The sequence below is a fragment of the Marmota flaviventris genome, chromosome 4 (genome assembly GCF_047511675.1).
Source record: "Marmota flaviventris isolate mMarFla1 chromosome 4, mMarFla1.hap1, whole genome shotgun sequence".
Classification (NCBI taxonomy): domain Eukaryota; kingdom Metazoa; phylum Chordata; class Mammalia; order Rodentia; family Sciuridae; genus Marmota; species Marmota flaviventris.
The window spans coordinates 9,299,675-9,320,255 of record NC_092501.1 but is presented as its reverse complement, the minus strand read 5'-3'; the positions used below and the strand labels follow the sequence as shown (position 1 = coordinate 9,320,255).

The 20,581-nt window shown below is 50.2% G+C and overlaps 1 protein-coding gene across 2 annotated transcripts in view; it reads left to right on the top strand.

Moving 5' to 3' along the window:
* The window catches only part of Tacc2 (transforming acidic coiled-coil containing protein 2), a 172,808-nt gene that overhangs the window by 4,712 nt on the left and 147,515 nt on the right, over positions 1-20,581 (top strand). For both annotated transcript variants that reach the window (XM_071610844.1, XM_071610843.1), the window contains exon 2: positions 15,917-16,026. In XM_071610844.1, coding sequence (XP_071466945.1) covers positions 15,917-16,026 — 110 coding nt within the window. The remainder of the gene's footprint in view (positions 1-15,916; positions 16,027-20,581) is intronic.

Here is a 20,581-nt window from a genome sequence, read left to right as displayed (position 1 = left end):
TATTGAACACGTCTCGAAGTCAGATGCAGTGATTCTTCCCACTCTATTCTTTTTTGAAGTTGTTCTCAGTATTCTGGAACCTATGGTTTTTAATGTAAATTTTAGAATAGATCTATGTATACAAAAAAAGATTGCTGGGCTGGGGATGTGGCTCAAGCGGTAGCGCGCTCGCCTGGCATGCGTGCGGCCCGGGTTGGATCCTCAGCACCACATACAAACAAAGATGTTGTGTCCGCCGAGAACTAAAAAATAAATATTAAAAAAAATTCTCTCTCTCTCTCTTTCTCTTTAAAAAAAAAAAAAAGATTTCTGGGGCTTTGATAGGAATTATACTATATCTCTAGATCAAATGGAGAAAAATTGACTTCTTTCCTGGGCCGAATCTTCTAGTCCAGGAACAATGGACTGTCTGTTTCTTCAGGTCATCTTTATTTCTTTTCATCACCATCATTTTGTAATCTTCAGTGAACAGACCCACACACGACTTGATAAGTTTTACTTAAGTAGAACATTTTCTTTGGAGTGACTATAGATGACTTCGTGTTTGTCACTTTGGTGTCCACACATTTATGGTGAGTGCCTTGATTTAGTGTGCTGATGTTGTATTCTACAGCTGAGGAGCTCAATTACCAGTTCCAGGGGCTATTTTGTTAGCATTGTTGATTCCTTCAGATTTTCTATGTAGACAATCATGTCATTTGCAAATAGAGACTATATTGTTTCTTTTCTTCCATTTCCATGATTTTCATTTCTTTTCTCTTTTTCTTTAATATTCGACTAGGACTCCCAGTGCTATGTTAATTAAGAGCAGTGAGAGAGGAATCCTTTTCTTCCCTTATTTCCACTGCCAAGGGGAAAGCATTCAGTCTTTACTATTAAGCAAGGTTAAGCTGCAAGGTGGTTTTTTTTTGTTTTTTTTTTTTTTTTGGTACTGGGGATTGAACTCAGGGGCACTGGACCACTGAGCCACATCCCCAGCCCTGTTTTGCATTTTATTTAGAGACAGGGTCTCACTGAGTTGCTTAGCGCCTCGCCCTTGTCTTTGAACTCATAGCTTTGAACTCATGATCCTTCAGTCTCAGCCTCCTGAGACAAGGGGATGACAGCCTTGTGCCATTGTACCCAGCTTGCAGGGTTTTTTAATAAACACCCTTGTCAGAGTTGAGGAAGTTCCTCTCTATTCTAGTTTGCTTATGATTTTTTAAAATCATGAACAGGTGTTGGTTTTTATCAAATGTTTTCTCTGCATCAATTGAAATAATCATAGTGTCTTTCTTCTTTGGACTGTTGATATGATGGATGACATTGGCTGATTTTCAAATGTGGAACCTGCCTTGCACATCTGGAATAAGTCCCACCTGGTTGTGGTCCATAATTATTTTGACACGTGCTAGCATCAACTTGCTAATGTTTTGTGGAGAACTTGTACCTAAATTCATAAGAAGTGTTGCTGAGTCGATTTCTTTTGGGGTCTGGTTTTGGTGTCAGAGTAACGCTAGCCCCACCAAATGAGCTGAAAAGTGCTTACTCCTGTTTTCTAAAACATTGTGTAAAATAAATCTTACATTAAAAAAAAAAAAGTTGGCAAGCAGTTTCGGTTATTTTTGGACACTGTGGACCTGGCAAGGGTGCTGCTGGCTGGGTCAGCTCAGGTCCCCTCCTTGTAGTCTCCGCCTGAAAGACTGTTCCCTGCTGTGTTGGTGTGGAGCAGGCACAGCCACCCACAGAGAGCCCTCCAAGGGTAGATGCGGCACAGGGCACGTCCTGAGCATGGCCTTCACTCCTCACTAACAAACCAAGGGGCTTGGTTTCAGCCCTCCCTGGGTTCCCCTAGACTCCACTTAAGGTTCAAGTTCCCTCAAGTCCCCACAGCTAGACAGAGCAACAGTACTGACCCAAGGAGGGACTTTCATTCTTCAGGGACCTTTAGCAATTGTCTGGAGACAATTTGGTGATAACGTCTGAGATGTAAGGGGCTACTAGCATCTAGGTGACAGAGGTCAGGGCTGTTGCAAAATATCCAACAATGCTCAGAATCGTCTCCCCCAGCACGGTCGGATTTGTCTGGCACAGAGCCCCAACAGTGCCAAGAACAGAGGAGCGTTTGCCTTCTTAACTGCTTTAACAGAACTCCTTCGGGGGGTGAGAAAGTTCCCTAACTGGAGATGAATTTTGATATGATGGGATGGCCAGCACCCCGACAGAGCAGGTTCCTGCTCAGGAGGTGTGAGCCACCCGGGAAAATAAAAAGTCTGAAATCATCAGTAAGAAATAAGACAAAGATTAGATTTAAAAAGTGGAGCATCTGTTGGGTCTTCCAGCCCTGATAGAACTGGAACTGAACAACTGAAGAGGTCCCCAATTCTGTGTTTAAGGGGGAGTGCATCACAGGTGGGGGTAAGGTTCAGTGGGAGGGGTCTTGTTCCGTGCTTGCTTCTCTGTGTGGCAGGGGTATGTGTAAACAGGTTGGCTGGCCTTTGGCAGGCTACCCCCATCTCCGGGGAGCATGATCCGGGCATTCTCGACCTGGGGAACTTCATTCCAGGAGTTCCCAGAGGAGTGGTCTCTCTGCCTTAATGGCTCAAACGAACCATAATTTATATATATATATATATATATACATATATATATATATATATATATCCTCCAACATTCTGACCTGAATTCAGGCAAAGTGAAGATGCCTTAACTCTCTCCCCATTGACTAGAATGGGTGGCTTTTGTCACCTGGCAGAGACTCACAGAGTGGGACACTGTCAGGTGAAGGGTGAGGACTCTCGCAAGGCTCTTGCTGTGTGCACATTTGCCAAAATGCTTTCCATAAAGGGGATCCCACCTCCCACGCTCTCCTCAGGGTGTGAGGGCCCATCTCACCATGGCCTTGCAAGCTATGACTGTTTTAATGCCTCAGGACCTTACAAATCAGAAAGGTAAACGTGTGGGTTTAGATGCCCTCATCCCGCTCTGCTGACCCCTTGCTCCCCAGGCCTGCCAGCTCCCCACCCCAGCCTCCCCGCTATGTGGGCCCTGTTGAGTGTCAGGGTTGCCTTCCTGGCTCTGCAGAATTTCATCTCCAGCCTCTCCCGTCATGAGCATTGCACACCCAGCGGGTCTCTGCAGCCACCCGAGCTCCTCAGACCCCACTCAGCATCCCCCCCCCCCAACATCCTGCTTCTCCTCCTGTGCTCTCCCTCCTGGGCACCAGGATCTGGTCTGCCATCTAAGACCAGAATCTGGAGGCCACCCTGACACTGCATGCTGCCACCCCCACATCTGCTCTGTCACCCTGTGATTAATTGATGGCCTGGGTATTTAGCCTTCTGAATTTTGTGTGATTAGGACTTTGGGGGGCTACAGGAGACAGAAGCCCACCCCCAGTGATGGTGGGCAGAGACAGGCGACATTGGCTGGTAGAAATGGGGAGTCCACAGCTTCAGCCACGCATTGGCTTAGTCCACAGCTTCCAGAGATGACCTGAGCTCCCTCCTCTCTGGGTCTTGCTTTATTTGCCTCTGTGATTCCTCAGTGTTCAAGGGCCTGGAGGAAGAGAAAATGTGCCCTTCCCAACTCCAGGTCCCCATGCTTCTGCCCACTAAGGGTCCAGCCTGATTTGGCCTCCCTAAGGAATTAGACCAGCCCTGATTGTGTCGTGTGCCTTCCCTGGGATCAAACACTGTGCCCAGAATGTGGACCCTCTAATAGCCCAAGTCATGCACCAAGCCCTGGAGGGCACAGGGAGGCCCGCTCACCTGTAGAGTTTGGAGCAGTTTCTCAGAGGACAGAGGTGACACTGATTCAGTACATCATCTTATCTAAGGTTTCCCCTCGTCCGTCCCACAACCTCTCCCCTCTCACCCAGACGGTCACTATAGCCTCTGTGCTGGTTTCTCTGGCTCCATGTGCAGTGGGGGTCCACCCAGGCCCCATTCCTCCCAGCAGGCTCTTCATCTGTGAAGATGCACCTGGGGGTCCCTACAGCCTGCTTACAAGGGAACTTGGGAGGAAAGACGTGAGATGAGGAATCTCCTGTCTGTAGGTTAAGGAGCAGGTTTGCAGGCCAGCTGTGTCACCAGGGCAGAAGATGAGGGACAAGCCAGCCCAGTACTGGGCTTCCTCTCCTTCTGTTGTCTGATTCCACCTGGGTGCCCACCAGCAGGGTGGGCGGGAACAGGCTACGCAGGAGTCCATTGCCCACCTGGGGCCTTGGAGTGGAAGCCAGAGGCCCTGCAGGTCTCTGTTCCTCTCGCCTGTCTTAACCTGGGACCCTTGGCTTTCAGCAGGAGGACGCCAACTTGCGTAACGTTGTCCTGTGGCCTCCGAACCCTGACGCTGTGCAGGTATGGGATGTGTGGTGCCCTGCATGTGGCTTTCAGCCCTGCTAACATCTGTGGCTGCAGACATCTGGTGTGCGTGTGCATTTGAATACTTAGGTCTCTCCTTCTCCCTGCCATCCCATAGACCCCTAGTAAGTTGTAAAGCAGTAGAAATGAGCAATACATGTTTAGGTTTTTAGAAATAACATTTTGGTGTGCGAATTCCCAACCTGGCTTGGCTGATGTGCTCTGAGTTGAGGAACGAGGCTGCTGTTGTTAGAGGATTGGGACGCAGACCTGGGAGCCATTACCAATGCTTCACGCTCTTCTGCTTTGATATCTGTCATCCTGGAGTGAGGCCCGGAATAAGGTAGTGGCCCCATCTTTGCCTCCAATGGGCAAAACGAATTAGTCATTAAAAAGATTAAATTGAAAATCCACCCTCAGCGTCATGATGCAGGCATGCAGCTAGCTGAGCTCACCGCTTTGGCTTTGCCCAAGGTCCTTGCCATCCACCAGATGAATGGCTCTCCATGTCACAGTGGTTTTCCTGAAGAGGCTGTTGGGGTCAGCGTGTGCCTGTGGGTGTGGCCGGGGAGGCAGTGAGACCCCGGCTCCTTGCTTGCCTGCTCTGAAGTCCCTGTTAGGCCTGTGTGCGTCTGGCTTAGTCATCAAGGTGATGTGCTCTTTGCTTTAAGAGGTGCTCCACCCTGAAGCCAGTGCCAGGTGGGGTGCTTGATGGATTCGAGTCTCTGCCTATTCCAGCAGGGAGTGACATTTGAGGTTGTGAAATGACAAAGTCTGGTGATACCTTTGAACACATGTGAGGGTCCAGCCTGATTTGGCCTCCCCCAATCCCTTGAGATGGGCAGGCCCAGGCTGGTCACTATCTATTTGTAGGTGAAGAAAGAGGCTCGGGCACCAATCATCCTGCTCCCCTGAGTGAGTGGAGGAGTGAGAATTAGAACCCTGGTCCTCAGGGGTCACGGCCAGGCCAGAGGGTTTTTTTAAATGTTTTTTTTTTAGATATTGATGGACATTTACTTTATTCACTTATTTATATGTGGTAAAAATATAAGTATAAATGTGTGCTAACAACCGAACCCAGTGCCTCACAGATGCTAGAACTCACTGAGCCATAACTCCAGCCCCCAGGCCAGTGGTGTTCAAACTGGATTCTGGGCAATCTGGTGGCCTCCCACATTGCTTCAAGGACTGGCCCAGTCTCAACAGGGCTGTTGGAAGGGGAGACTTCGGGTCAGCAGCCCAGTTTGCCTTATGTGGCCGTGTGTCATAAGACATTTGGAAGAAAACCTTTGGAATCAGGGTGGATATAAGCCCTGATCAGGCCATCCTCGTCATTGTTCTGTCTTGAGTGTCAGTCAGGAGGTCAACTTGCCCACTGCCTCAGGACAAGAGGCTGTCTTGGGGACTCCTGGTCCAAGGCTCCCTGCCAGGGGAGGGGCACGGGCTGGCTCAGGACCACACAGCACTTTGCAGCAGAGCTCAAGGGCTCGGCCACAAGCTCCTGCTTCTGGAGTGCAGGTGCTGGTTTAGGTGTTGAGGTTCCAAAGGGGAGCAGGACAGTCAAGGTCCCCGCCTCGTGGAACTTATGTCCAGCCAGGGAGCCAGACAAGCTGGACTTGCTGGCGAATAAGCCGGCAAGTTAACAAGCTGTTTTAATTCAACATGAAGAGAACTGAAGATCATTGTGTTAAGTGAAGTGAGCCAGGCACAGAAAGACGAGTGCCCGTGAGCTCCCCCGAGGAATCTAAAGAAGATGATCTCATAGAAGTTGAGAATGGAAGGCGGCTGCTGGAGGCTGGGGCTGGGTGGGTGAGGTTGATTAGTGGGGACTGAGTTACACTTACACGGGAGGAAGAAGCTCCACCTCTCCAAGAGCTAGAATGCTTTCATATAAAAATGACAAGATAGATACATTTACCCTGATTCAAACAGTAATATGTATACTAAACCCAGGAACCACTGAGCCACATTTTTATTTTTTATTTTGAGACAGGGTCTTGCTAAGTTGCAGAGCCTGGCCTCAAATTTGCAATTCTCCTGCTTCAGCCTCCCGGGTTGCTGGGATTACAGGCATGTGCTACAACGCTCTGTCAAAATATACATAAATTAAAACATCATATAGTATTCCATTAGTATGTGTGGTTTTTGGTTTTATGCATCAGTTAAGAATGAGTTAAATTAATAAAAATTTGCTTATCAGGCTCTATTCTAGCACCTGAATGGTTCAGCCACCATCTCCCCAGCCACAGCTTCCCTTCTGTAGGGGAGAGCAGACAGTGAGCTCATAGGCAAGCATCATTGCATTTCCTACATGAGCTGGGGGTGGGACTGCTGCTTTTTCCTCTGTTTGGGGATTTTTACAAGATTTTTGCTAATGCATAACATAAAGTGGGACATTTTCTCTGTTTTTAAGCATGCAGTCTGTAGTCCCTTGTTCTAGGTGGCAGTGGAGGTCCTGGGATAGTAGAGAGTAGAAGCCTGAGAAGCCACAGCAGGCGTGATAGGGAGCTGGAGGGTGGCACCCCCGTGAGGGCAGTGAAAGGCAGCGGGCCCTGGTGTTGGGGCAGTAGAGGGGCTCTGGGCTCCTCAGGGGGGAAGACACAAAACAATTTGGTGATAACATCAGGGACAGCAGGGTCTCTGGTTCACTTTCCAAACCCTGAAATTCTGGAATGTGGAAGAAAAATCAGCATATCTGAAAGGGCCTCAGTGAGTGGGCTCTGAGGTCAGCCAGGCACCTGGAAAGGTGGGAAGAACTTGAGCGATTAGGAGATGGGGAGGATGGCCCATCTGGGGGCAGAGACAAGGTCAGAAGAGACAGTCAGATGGAGGACGGAGCAGCTCGGGGTTTGGAAGGGGCCCCAGTGGGGCCTTCAGGCAGCCGTGGAGGGGAGAGGGGACGTCAGGATGAGAGGACCTCTCTTCTGAGCCTCTTGGCAGCAGGCCAGCTGATTATTTTGATGATTTTTGCTTTTGCAATTCTTTGGCAACAGCTCATTGGTTGGGTGAGTTACTGACAGTTTGGTTCCTCGAGAAATGAGGCAAGCACCGAAGACAGCAGGAAACAATTTTATTTGGCTGCAGCCAGGTTCAGAGGGCCCAGCTTTTGCTGTAATCAATTAATCCCCTGAACCCCGAGTTCAGAGAGTTTCAGAGTTTTGTACCCAGCATGCAAGGGGAGGGGCTCAGAAGTTCACAGTCTGCAGAAGTTCACATAAAAGCAGCTTTTTCTTTCACTGTTCTGGGCAAGTTAACCCTTCAAGGACAGCACCTGAGAAGGGAGAGCTTCTTCTCCCCTTTCTATTCTCCCCCTGCCAGCTGGTACCATGGAGCCCAGTTGGTAACTTATCTTAAAAATGTAGACATCTCTGTGAAGCCCAGCTCAAGGCCAGAGGCCTTGTTTGCACATTTCTTCAAAGTACTATACTAGATTCCTTTGTGAAAACTAGTAAGGGGGTGTCCAGCACCTGGACTGCTGGTATCTTCCTGGCCAGTCGCCAAGTAAACAGGGCGACACGAAAATAGGAAGTTTATTGAATTCTTTTGCAGAGACTCTTTTGCTGATAGTCCTCAAATCAGCCATGGGGAAGATTTTTGGAGAAGCTCAGTTAAGACTTTTCTTGGAGAAAGGGGTGCCACTTAAAGCCAATTTTATTTATTTATTTATTTATTTTTTTTTTTAAAGAGAGAGAGAGAGAGAATTTTTTAATATTTATTTTCAGCGGACACAACATCTTTGTTTGTATGTGGTGCTGAGGATCGAACCTGGGCCGCACGCATGCCAGGCGAGCGCGCTACCGCTTGAGCCACATCCCCAGCCCAAAGCCAATTTTAGTAGCTCCACCTCGGGACCCATTGACAATTATTCCTTGTTTCATCAGCCACACGCTGTTGAGATCCTAGCTTTGGTCTCTGCTCTGTGTTGGGAGGGAGGCCAGTGGCAGGGGAGAGCTCCATACTGAGCCTGCAGCCTGCTCTACCAGGTCAGCCAACGCTGCTCTCTGCCCACCCCTGGGCTGCCTCTGCTGCCCGCCCAGTCCTGCCTGTCCCTCAGTGACTGACACTCAGGCTGCTCCCAGACACGCCCAGCAGCCTCAGATACAGCGCAGCCTGGCCCAGGCCACTCTCCCTGGGGCCTTGCCTCCCTCACACCTGTGCTTGGAGACAGAAAGCCATGGGGAGGAAATGGGGTCTGCTTCTGCAGCCTGAGGACGGCCTTCGCCCCTCAGGCTGTGTGCTGTTCTGTTTGAGGGATAGAGGGCCTGTGACTGTGGGTGTGTCGCCAACGGCTGCAAATGCCTCCTGCTGAGTCAGCAGAAGGGGCCTTCTTTAGTGCCTGGGGGACCCAGGAGATCCACATTACCACAGCCTTGGGCTAGCAGCAGAATAGGCAGCCTTTTCTCCCAGGTACTGACAGCAGGTAGGACAGTAATGGGAAAGAAAGCCAGTGAGAAGACAGTTAGCACCGATTCCATATTCATAACAATGGAGAATCTCTCAGTAGAGGCATCACACCTGTCCAGAGGCAGGATCACTGTCCCTGGCACAGTCACCAACTCACCTAAATAGCCTGGGTCCAGGCTCAGGCCAGGTGCCTCTTCTGAGGGCCTGATTGACTACTTTGTCCTTCGTTGGAGTAGCCACTGGGGCTCTCAGTAAAGGAGCCTTGGGTCTGTTTCTTCCTATAGTAATAATCACTAGCATGTCTGATTTCCACCACGGCTTAGCCCTGTGCCAAGTGATGTGCAAGTTGTATTTTATTTGACCTTGAAAACAGCCCTGTGACTGATCCCCTCTTACAAGTGCGGCCCGGGAGGTGTCAGCCCACATGCACATCAGCAGTCAGAGTCAACCTTGAGCTGTGGGAGCACCTCCCTGGGCTTCCTGCCCCTTGACCTTGAGTCAAGCCTTCTACTGCCGTAGCTTGAGAAGGAGGGGATGTAGGAATTCCAGAGGGCAGAACGGAGCTTTCGGTCTGGTGTCCAGTGTGCTGGAGAAGACCTAGCAGTGCACTGCCGGCCACTCGGCAGCAGCTCCCTCCTGTGTGTGCACATCTTTGCCAGGTTTAGGAGGTGCTCCTGCCACCACCGAGGGAGGGAAGGCAGGGATTTTACAGACAGGAAAGAGGCTCCAAGAGGTGAGCGGATCTGTCCTAGGGCGTATGGGGCAGGGTTTTCTGCCCTCAGCTAGCCCTCTTTGAACCCGGCTGCTTCTAATATAGCAAACACATTCCAGATGTCAGTACCGGGCATGGTCTTGAAGTCCCAGAGTTTCCTTTCCCCTACAGACAAAGCAGTCAGAACGCATCCACTCATTAAAGTTCTGTGAGGGTAGGAACCACATCCTTTTTTTAAAAAAATATTTTATTAGTTGTTGATGGACCTTTATTTTATTTATTTTTATGTGATTCTGAGAATCAAACCCAGTGCCTTGCACATCCTAGGCAAGCGCTCTCCCACTGAGCCACAACTCCAGCCCCACCAAATCCTTTTTTAAAAAAATAAACTTTTTATTCAGAATATTTCTAGATTGATAGACAAGTTGCAAAGATAGTCCAGACTCCCCTGCAGAGGCTCCCCGGCTTCCCACTGAAAGTGGCCTATTTAATTCTGGGTGTCGACCCAGAACCTGCTCAGCCCTTACACACGGGCACCATCAGCTCAGCCTGCAGACTCCATGTCATTGTGCTGTCCATCTTTTAAGGGAAGGGTGAGGACTCAACCCAGCTCGCTCTCACTCCAGAGCGAGTTCATCTCGTCCGCTGATGAGGCAGTGTCCAGTCTGAGGGCTGAAATCCCAACTGTGTGGGCTCCTCTTTGCTGGCCTGACAAAGGAAGTGCCCACTGGCCATGGCTGGGTGTCCTCTCGGCCTGCGTAGGTCTGTCCGTCCTGTTCTCTTGGAGGTGAGGAAAGATCTGGGATGACCTCGCAGACCTGGTGAGCAGTTGCTGCCCTTGACAGGGAAGCTGGGCGGCCTGCTGGCTGGAGCACGGAGCATGTGTTCTCCCTCCATATTTGGCCAGCCTGGCAGTTGTTTCTGAAACCCGACTCCAGCGCCATGGGGATGACCTTTGCTCTACTTCCCAGCATGCACCTGAGCTCAGGCTGCCCCAAGGAGCTCCTTCAGCCTGGAGGAGGTGGGGAGCCCTAGCTATGCTAATGAGGCATGCTTTAATTAGTCTTATTGGCATGAGCCAGAGAGATGGAGCATATTTAAGAGGTAAGTAAGGTTGGTGAATTTTTTTTTTTTTTAATGTTGAAATACATTGGCTTTTCACAGGGTATTTTTCAAGACTAGAATGTTGCTGTAACTGGATAAAGATTGCTTTAAAATCTGCTCAGGGCTCTGGAGTATTCCAGAGCCAAAGAAAGGCATTTGTTTACTCAAGCAGTGGCAGCAAAGATGTGAAGAAGCAACTGGGCAAGTGCGTTTGTCACGTGGGCACTGCTGATGGGTTTGCTGCCTGCTGTGTGGAGTGTGGAAGAGGCACTTTAGAAAGGCGTGCTGGTGTGTGGGGATGCCTGTTGGCACCACAGGGTCCAGCGAGCACTGAGCACTGAGGCTTAGCACTGTGGGGAGGCTGGGGAAACGGGAGGGGATTTGAAGACACCGCAGGAGGTGGGACAAAACTGAGCACCCGAGGGCTGCATGTGCTCCCCTTGGCTCAGAAGTGGCTGCCAGGCCAAATGAGAATCTTTTTTTCATAAATTCAACCAATATTTATGGACTGCCTTTTCTGTGCCAGGTACTATTTTAGGCATCAAATCTAGGCAGTTGTGCCACATTATTCATAAATGTCCACTTGTTTTAGTTACTTGGAGCACAGCAACAAGATGGCAGAGACCATAAAGCCAGCATTTCCACTGTATGGTAAAGCAGCATAAATTGGATGTCAACCCATTCAGGTTCAAATCCTGGCTCCACCATTTTCCAGCTGTGTGACCTTGGGCAAGTGCTTAACCTCTCTGTGCTCTGATGCATGTTCTTATCTGCAAAGTGGGGTTTTAAGAGTTAAATGAGTTTAAAGATGTAAAGCACTGGAGCTGGGGTTGTAGCACACTGGTAAAGCCCTTGCCTAGGATGTATGAGGAACTAGGTTTGATCCTCAGCACCACGTAAAAGTAAATAAATAAAATAAAGGTATTATGTCCATCTACAACTAAAAAATATTTTTTTAAAAAGATGTAAAGCAGGGCTGGAGTTGTGGCTCAGTGGTAGAGCACTTGCCTAGAATGTGTAATGCACTGGGTTTGATTTTCAGCACCACAAATAAATAAATAAAATAAAGGTCCATTGACAACTAACAAAATATTTTTTTAAAAAAGATGTAAAGCACTTGAAAGAACAGTACTTGCACACTGAGTTTACAGTAATACATTTGCTGTTACAGCAGACACATATTAGCTAAGTGTTGAGTGTTATTGAGGAAGATTTCAAGGCAGAACACCTGGGCAAGTCAGTTGTATCTCATCTGATAAATGGAAAATACTCTTTTACCGACCTGTTTAGTCAGCAAGGATTTTGTAAGAATCAGGGGATTCAAAGCACTTTGAAAAGAGCAGCGTGGGCTGGGGTTGTGGCTCAGCGGTAGAGCGCTTGCCTGGTGCATGCGAGGCCCTGGGTTCGATCCTCAGCACCACATAAAAATAAATCAATCAAAAATAAAGGCATTGTATACAACTAAAAGAAATAGATATCTAAAAGAAAAGAGCAGGGCTGGGGATGTGGCTCAAGCGGTAGCACGCTTGCCTGGCATGCGTGCGGCATGGGCTCGAACCTCAGCACCACATACAAACAAAGATGTTGTGTCCGCCAATAATTAAAAAATAAATATTAAAATTCTAAAAAAAAAAAAAGATTTAAAAGAAAAGAGCTGTGTGCCACTGGTTGATTTATTTTTGGTGCTGGGGATGGAGTCCAGGGTCTTGCGCATGCTAAGCACGTACTCTGCCCTGGGCCACATCCTCTGCCCTGGGCCACATCCTCTGCCCTGTTGCTTTTAACTCTGTCCCAATCTGTTTCTGCTGGAGATAGCTGGTGTTGTTCCTGCCGCTTAGCTTTCTAGCAGCAAGATGGGACACGCTGAAAAAGCAGAAATGCTCCCTGTTTTCTTTAGAGACAGGTCAGGTTGCAGCCCTCACTGTGTTCCCCCTCCACCTCCTCTTTCCATCTGTCCTTTGTGTCTGTCAAGCCGCTGGATATGTTGACATCTTTCCAGAATTTAAAGAAACTGATTGGCCAGGCTCAGTGGCACATGCCTGTAATCCCAACGGAGGAGGCTGAGGCAGGAGGATTGCAAGCTCAAGGCCAGCGTCAGTAATTTAAGCCATTTAGCAAGATCCTAAGCAACTTAGGGAGACCCTGTCACTAAATAAAATATAAAAAAGGGCTTGGGATATGGCTTGGTGGTTAAGTGCCCCTGATACAAAAAAAAAAAAAAGAAAGAAACTTGGGTTGTGGAATGCTGGGCAGGACATTTATCTTTTAAATTATTTGTACATTATTCAGTGACAATCACGTGGTGATTAGAAGGGAGGCAGCTGAAGGTGTTAGGAGCCGAGGTTTGCCTGACAGACAATCAGCCGGGTAAGAACGCTTACCCAGATTCACTCTGTCTGTGATTCTTGAGTTATAATATAACATGAAAACCACGCACCCAAAGGCCGTGGTGTTCTCTAGTTGAGGACCTACCTCTGAAGTGTCCAGGGGGGAGCTTGGATTTACGGTGATTTCCACGTGCACTTGTCTTGATACTGTGCTCTGGGGCAAATGCCCTCCTGGACACACAGACAGGGGCTGAGGCCCTGCAGGACGGGGAGGGGACTCCCCTCGCAGGGAATGGTTCAGCCAGCAGAGAGGTCACACCAGGCCGGGGTCAGCAGCCCCACTGGGGTGAGGAATCCGCCCGGCTCTCTCGACCTCCTCCTCCCCTCCTGACCCAGGAGGTCAGGAAGAGAGAGAACCCGTCCTGGCTCTGCACTCAGAGACTCTGTCCACTCAGACCGCTGCTGGGTGATCTCAGCCAAGGAATTGAAACTCCGAAGCTCCACTGTAAACAGGGACACAAACTCCATCTTCCTTCTAGAATGTGAAGATTCCAGGTGACAGTTCATGAAGAGATACTGGCCCCTAGCAGTTGCTCAAGGACAGAAGCTCACATTAGCACTGGACCCTGTGAGCTTCCCAAGGCTGGGATATCCTTTATCCTTTTACCTTTGGTCACAATCGCAGGAACCTGGCCCACCTCTCAGAAAAATGGGCCAGGCAGGGAGGAGACACAGGCAAACCCAGCTGGCTCTTCAGGCCGGCACCTGAAGGTCAGGTCCGTCCAACAGGAGAGTCAGGATCCCAGAAAGAGCCCCAGGCACAGGCTGGGGCAAGAGTTGCACTCTGGGGTCCCACAGAAACTCCAAAATTAATTCACAGAATTCCACCTAGAGGTTACAGAGGTTGGGGGTCCCCCCTTCTGGGGGCCCAGGAGGCTGGGAGCCTCTCCAGGCAGGAGGCACAGCTGTGACCTCTGGGGCTGTCCTCTGTGGTCACCCCTGGTGGTGGTGGTACTGGGTCTGCCATCCTCAACTGTGCGCAAACAAAGGCGGGGTGGAGGCTTAGTCACCTCTATGGCCCCCACGCCGAGCACATGGTAGGCTTTGGATGAATGTTCCCTGGATGATTGAAGCCGTCAAAATCAACGAAAGAGATGGTCATTGAATGACCACTGCATCAGGCCAATGGGTGAGTTGATTAGCTCACGAGGATCTCTAGATGCCCCAGTGGCCCGAGTGGGCCTCTCTCTGGGTCACGTTGGGGAACAAAACCTCTCGGTGGAGGGAGATTTCTAGCCACAAGGAGGAAGGAGCCCCACAGAGCCGGAGGAGCTCTTCTTGCCTCCACCGCCACATTCTCCGCCAGGCGCTGGGACTCTGATTTGTTTTGCCCGGGTACCCCATAAGCCAAGTGCCCAGACCTGAGCTGCAGCCCCTTGGGGCAGGGAAAGCTGCTTCTAGCTCACACAGAGGTACTGTGGGCTCCCAAGCCATACTCTCAGGAGAGTGCCACCGTCTAGTTTCACAAGGGCACCCACAGGTGAGGAAATGTCCTGTTCTGCAAGTTGGATCAGTAGCCAGACTTAAGCAAGGAAGTAAGAAGTGAGGTCTGGTGCTCACTGCCTTCATGGTGTGTCCCAGGCAACCCGAGCTCCCGAGAGTCCTTAACAGGTGGGACATAAACAAAGGGTCCCCTGCCAAGAAACGGGGAGTTAAAATCTAACCAGCTGTTTCACCTCTCAGAACTTTGAATGTGTTAATGCACAACGGTGACTTTCTTAAGAGGGCTCTGCAATGTGGCACCTTCCTCCCCTCACAACTCCTCTGTGATCTGTAGATGCACTCTTTGGATTGTACGTGACAGATCCAACCCGCGCTCGCTGGGGTCAAAAGGAGAGTGCAGGGCCTCATCCCATGACCTCCGACAGAAGGGGCAGAACGAGGCTGAACCCCAGGGCCCCACAAAACAAGGCCTCGGCACCAGCAGGACCCTCTTCCCGGCCTCTCCACTAGGCTCCCCCTACCTGCCAGCTCTCCTGGCTCTTCTGCCGCCTTCTTCCGTGGCGACCAGGAGCAGGGGAGGCAGTAACACCTGCATTCGCTTCTACAGAGCCCAGGGCCAGATCCCCATGGTCCTGATTCTCCGGGGAGTCCTGGGGGACTGACCTGAGTCTTGTCCACATTCCAGTGGGTGCGGGTGGGGGCTCTGGGATGGCATTTTTCATGAGACCTTGGGTCAGAAGACAGGTAGAAGAGTTCTTTGAAGGCAGACAGTCCCAGAGTAAGGGGTGTGGGTTGTTTGGTGGGGGAAAAGAGAGGGGGCTCAGGACACTGCGGGGAAGACAAAATAAAAGTCAACCACTGCCTTTTAAAATATGGTTTGGGTTTAAAAATAGAGAAAAAACCTTCTCCCTCTCCTGAATTTTGTACTGTGTTTCAGTGAACTTCATTTAAATCGAGTATTTAAAAGATCTCATTCTCTTTTTGTCCTGAGATTGAAGTTTTAACCAAGCCTTATTTTTGCATCTTGGTCTTAAAAACCAGCAGGGGACATGCATATTGAAGGAGTGAAAGAAAAGGTGACCTGGTCTGTGAGCGGTTGGGTAGCAGCCCGGTGGGGCTGACCCAGCATTGCAAGGCCCCATTTCTCTGTCACCCCACCCCCCGCCGGTTTCCAGCTGAGTCATGTTTTGTGGAACCATCCAGAGTGGATCCACAGGTGTGAGAACACTTTCAGGTCCTAGATGAACCCTCTCCACTTTCACTGGGAGCAGATGACACTGCTCTTGGTGTCCTGCCATACCAGTCCTGCTGCCCAGCTGGGATGGCACGTCTACCTGTGTTTCTTCTCCTTAGACGGGAGCAGGCCGCCTTGCTCTGCTCACCACATATCCTCAAAGCCTAACTCTGTGCCCGGTGCACGGTGGGGCTCCGCTGGGTGACAATGTCGTGGTCACTGGAAGAGTTCCAGCGCTTGCTTTGTAGATGCTTATCTGGGTCCTTCCTGATTTCTCTTTCTTCTTTCTCAGAGGACTTCAGCTGTGAACCCAAGATCCGCGCAACCACCTGAGGACGGTCAGGATACAAAAGGGAAGCAGGGGGACCCACCCGGAAGCCCTGACCACAGGGACTTGTCCAGGTAGGGAGCCCGCCCTGGGGTGGACACAGCGAGGCATGGCCGGCTTGCTGCCCCTCCAGCATTTGCTTTGCTCTGGTGGCTTTGGGAAATTTACCTGTACACCTGTGAGAGGTCCCCGTGGTGAGGCCATGGCTCCTACACCGCCCTGGGCTGGCCACACCTGCACTGATTAGAGAAGTAATGGTTTCTCTGCTGCAGGTGAAATTAGTATTTACACACTCCCCGGAATTAGTAATTGACACTCCAGGTTAGTTAGCTGTACGGTCAGACCTGAACATGGGAAAGATCAGGGCTTCCAGGAGGACACCGGAGACCACGTGGCCTGTGCTCCAGGCTGGAGGCTGTGTAGGCACCCGACCTTGGAACAGGGGCTTCAGGGAGCAACTCCTAAAGCCACCCAGGGAGGCGGGAAGCCAAATTCCAGAAGCCCACGAGGTCACCCTGTGGCAGGGGGACATGGCCAGTGAGCCCCGGGCCATTGGTCAGTGGCTCCTCGTTATGACTCTCAGCCAGGCCCTGGTTTCCCTGCCGTGGCCCCCTCCTGGACCTTTCCCCACATCACATTCTGAACCTATAGTTTTGGGGGTATTCACAAGCCCAGGGCAGCAGACTCAGTCCCCAGCAAAACAGGCCAGAAACCCTGGAGCTAATTAGTAACTACTTGTGGGTTCAACTCCCAGAAGAGAATAGCCCCCTTGAACAGTCAGAGTTGAACTTCCAAGACTCCTGATCATACAGCCCTGAAGGCACAAATGAACAGGAGCTCACGGAACACAATGCAGAAGTCCAGCCATGAGCCCGTCACAGACCTCGGAACTGGAGGTGGCAACATGCTTTGTAATAGCTCCTCAAAACCTGAAGACCAAGGCGACATTGTGTGCTTTGGGTACCTAAGAGTGACCCCTGGTGGCAGGAATTGCCACACCTGGGGGTATTCCTTCCTGGGTGGCTTGGGCTGTGTGGTTTCCACAGGAAATACTTGGATCCTCTCAGCATCAGCCTTAGATTTCCTTCTTTCTTTTAGTAATTTTTAGTTTTCAATGGACCTTTATTTTATTTATTTATATGCGGTGCTGAGCATCGAACCCAGAGCCTCACATGTGCAAAGCAAGTGCTCTACCACTGAGCCACAGCCCAGGCCCCAGCCTTAGATTTCTTTAGGCAAATGATGATCAATGTGGTGGCACATTATTCTTTGTTGAGGGCCTCGGAATGATGCCTTGAACAGCAGGCACCTTTGACTCCTGCCCTCTGCCAACAGCGGTGCCTCCTTGCCTCTCCAAATCCCAGAGGCTGTTACCTGTTCAGTCTGTTTATCAGGGTATTAGGACATAGGATTTTTATTGGTACTGGAGATTGAACCCAGGGGCACTTTACCACTGAGCTATACCCCCAGCCCTTTTTATTTATTTTGAGAAAGAGTCTTGCTAAGTTGCTGAGGCTGGCCTTGAACTTGTGATCCTTTTGCCTCAGCCTCAATTTTAATGTTCAGTTCTAATCAGACCTCTAAACTGGCTCCAAGGATCATGAAACCAGTGAATGGTATTATCTTTTCTGGAATCCAGTGCAAGGGAAGCACTACTGGCTAAGACCAAGTGTCCAGTTTTCTCCCCTCCCCATCTTTCTGGGGCCTGTGTCACAGCAGGACTGAAGAGCAAGATGTGCACAAAGGTCTTCAGCTTTAGACAATTATTAGTCAACTATTTCTGCTTGAAGAAGAACTGCCTCTCATTGGCGGGCAGATTGAGCATAAAAGAGCTGCCTTCCAAGACCAAGCCCAGAGCAGCAGCTTCCTGTTCAGGGTAGAAAACAGGACTGCTGGGACTGGGGTGCAGCTCAGTAGTAGAGGGCTTACCTAGAGGGAGCAAGGCCCTGTGCGCTGCAGAACAAAATCAGGATTATCCTCAATAAATGGCTGCATTTCCAGCAGCTGGCCTCTGACTTCCCCAGGAATTGACCATGAGTCTGTCCCATGTGAAGTCAGGATGCCTGAGGAGGAGAGATGGGCACCAGCTCCTGAGTCACAGGAGCCTTGGCCACCAGCAGGATAGCCGTCGTATTTAATGCTCATATTGCATTTGTGTGCCAGACGCTATGTCACGGGCTCTGTGTACAAAATTAAAGTTTGCCTTCTGTGAACCAGTTCCCTTGTGACACGGCCTTGCTCAGCAGGCTGGTGAGCATACCCAGGGCAGCTGGCACTGGGACACCCCTCCACTGAGGCCTGGTGTTTTGGGGCCTCATGGTAAAGGGACCATCACCAATGAGATGCCCGTTGGTCTGGCCACACTGTCCCCAGCCCCATGGGTCAAAAATATCCCAGAAAAATCTGCATTTGTCCTGAACATTTGCCATGTTAGGTATGATAAGTAGTCTAGAGGTGACTACAAGTGTTCAGGAGGATGTACCCTGTCGATGCGTGTAATGGAATCAGGCTTCACTGGATTTTGGTGTCTGAGGGGTTCTGGAACCAATCCCCAGCAGATATGGAGGGACAGCTGTGCAGAGAGGCGCATGTTGGTGTTTCCAAGGCTTGTCTCTCAGCCCATCTTCACTCCACAGATGAGGAAACAGGTTTAGACCATCACATAATCTGTCTTGGCAGCAGGAAGTCCATTGCTTGGCCCCGAGGGTTCTCTCTGTCTTTGAATTATACTAGAAGTCAGGGTTTACACTTCCCCAAAGGGGGTACGTTCTCCACTCAAATAGAAGGAGCTTGGGGTCCCTTCAGCTCAACTGCTTTGCTTCTTGGTTGCCACGTGGTGTCGCTGTGGTAACTTGGCCCTGTATAGTCCAAACCCTGAAGATGCTGGGTGGTGCTCCCTGCCATCTCTGACCAGCCTTGCATTTTGGAGGGAGGATGCTCCTGCCCTCCCAGGTGAAGCTTAGCCCCAGGTAACACTTCATACTGCCCAGCAAAGACGCCTAAGCACAGCCACCTGGGTACCTGTGTCTAGAGTGCTTCTAGGCCTGCTGTGTCTTGGAACCCTTCCCTCCTTGGGTACCAGCAACCAGGGATGGGGTAGCCCTTTCCTTTAAACCTGCAAAACACAAGCTTCCCCATAACAGAACCATTAGATTGCATCACAGGAAATTACTATTTCTGTAGGTGAAAAATTGTTGGATATCTGCCATTTCCTGTGTTCCAAATCACACTTGCTTATCTTTCCAAGGAAGGCTCCAAGCCAACTTGAAAGATGACTGGCTTTTTTCCAAGGATGACTCTGGGTGATCCCTTGGGGAATTTCTGGCACCTATGTCACTAAGAAATGGAAACTCACTTGCCTAGAGCCTCAATATTATCCAGTAGTTCTCAAACTTGAACGGGCATCAGGATCACCTGCAAGGCTGGTGCCGATGCAAACTGCTGGGCTTCTCCTCCAGGGAGTCTGGTCTGGGTAGGTCCAGGGTGAGGCCTGGGAACCAGTATTCCTAACAGATTAAAGGTGCTGTGGCTTGAATGGGAGGTGTCCCCCAAAAGCTCACGTGGAGATTGCAAGAAGGCTTAGAGGAGAAATGATTGGGTTATGAGACCCTAAACTCATCGAATTAACACCCTGATAGGGATCAACTGAGTAGTAACTGATGGCAAGTGAGGTGTGGCCAGAGGAGGTGGGGCATTAGGGGTGTGCCTTTGGGGTATATATTTGTATCTGATGAGTGGAGTCTTACTCTGCTTCCTGATCATCACATGAGTCGCTTCCCTCCACAACACTCATCCGCCATGATGTTCTGCCTCACCTTGAGCCCCGAGGAATGGAGCCTACTATCTATGGATTGAGACCTCTGAAACTGTGAGCCCCCAAATTAACTTTTCCTCCTTAAAATTGTTCTGGCCACATCTGTTTGTGACAGCAGTGACAAAGCTGCCAAAAACACCAGGTGACACTGGTGCTGAAGATCCAGGCTGTGCGCTGAAGATTGCAGCATGTGCTATGCCCTTGTGTGGAGCCGGGGCTTGGTGCTGTTGGGGTTCAGATGAGCAGATGGTGGGGGAACTTGAGCTTAAGGGGCACCTTTCTGAAGCCAAGGCAGGTGGGGGCAGAATTCTTGAGTCAGACCTCTGGAGGCGGAGCAGGAAGTAAGCAGACTGGGTGGAGTTTTATCCTGCAGGTAACAGGCAGCCAGGGAAAAGCTCTGTGATTTTTTTTTTAAACCAGGGCTTAGGCATTCCAGGAAAGGTTCAGAAGATGAAGTTAGAGACCCTTGATCAGTGCTCAGGAGGGTGGAATCTGAAAGGGCCAACAGGGATGTCCTGTGGTTGGGATGGTGGCCTGAACCCAATCCCAAGGTAGAATTTAGGACACCTGCTTACCTGGGTATGGGCAGAAGGTTGGAGTTGAAGATGATGCTAAGGCCTTGCACCAAGATCCCAGAAGAAAGACCCCACTGGAAACTGGGAAACAGAGTATTCCACCCCAGAAAGCTATCTGGGGAAACTGGAGCTTAGGCTGTTTATGGAATGCCTGAGGTTATCTGCGGGGACTCTGTTGGCCTGGCTTTATTAAAGCAGGCCCCTGACAATGGGGAGAGTGAGTTTAATGGGGTGAGGGTG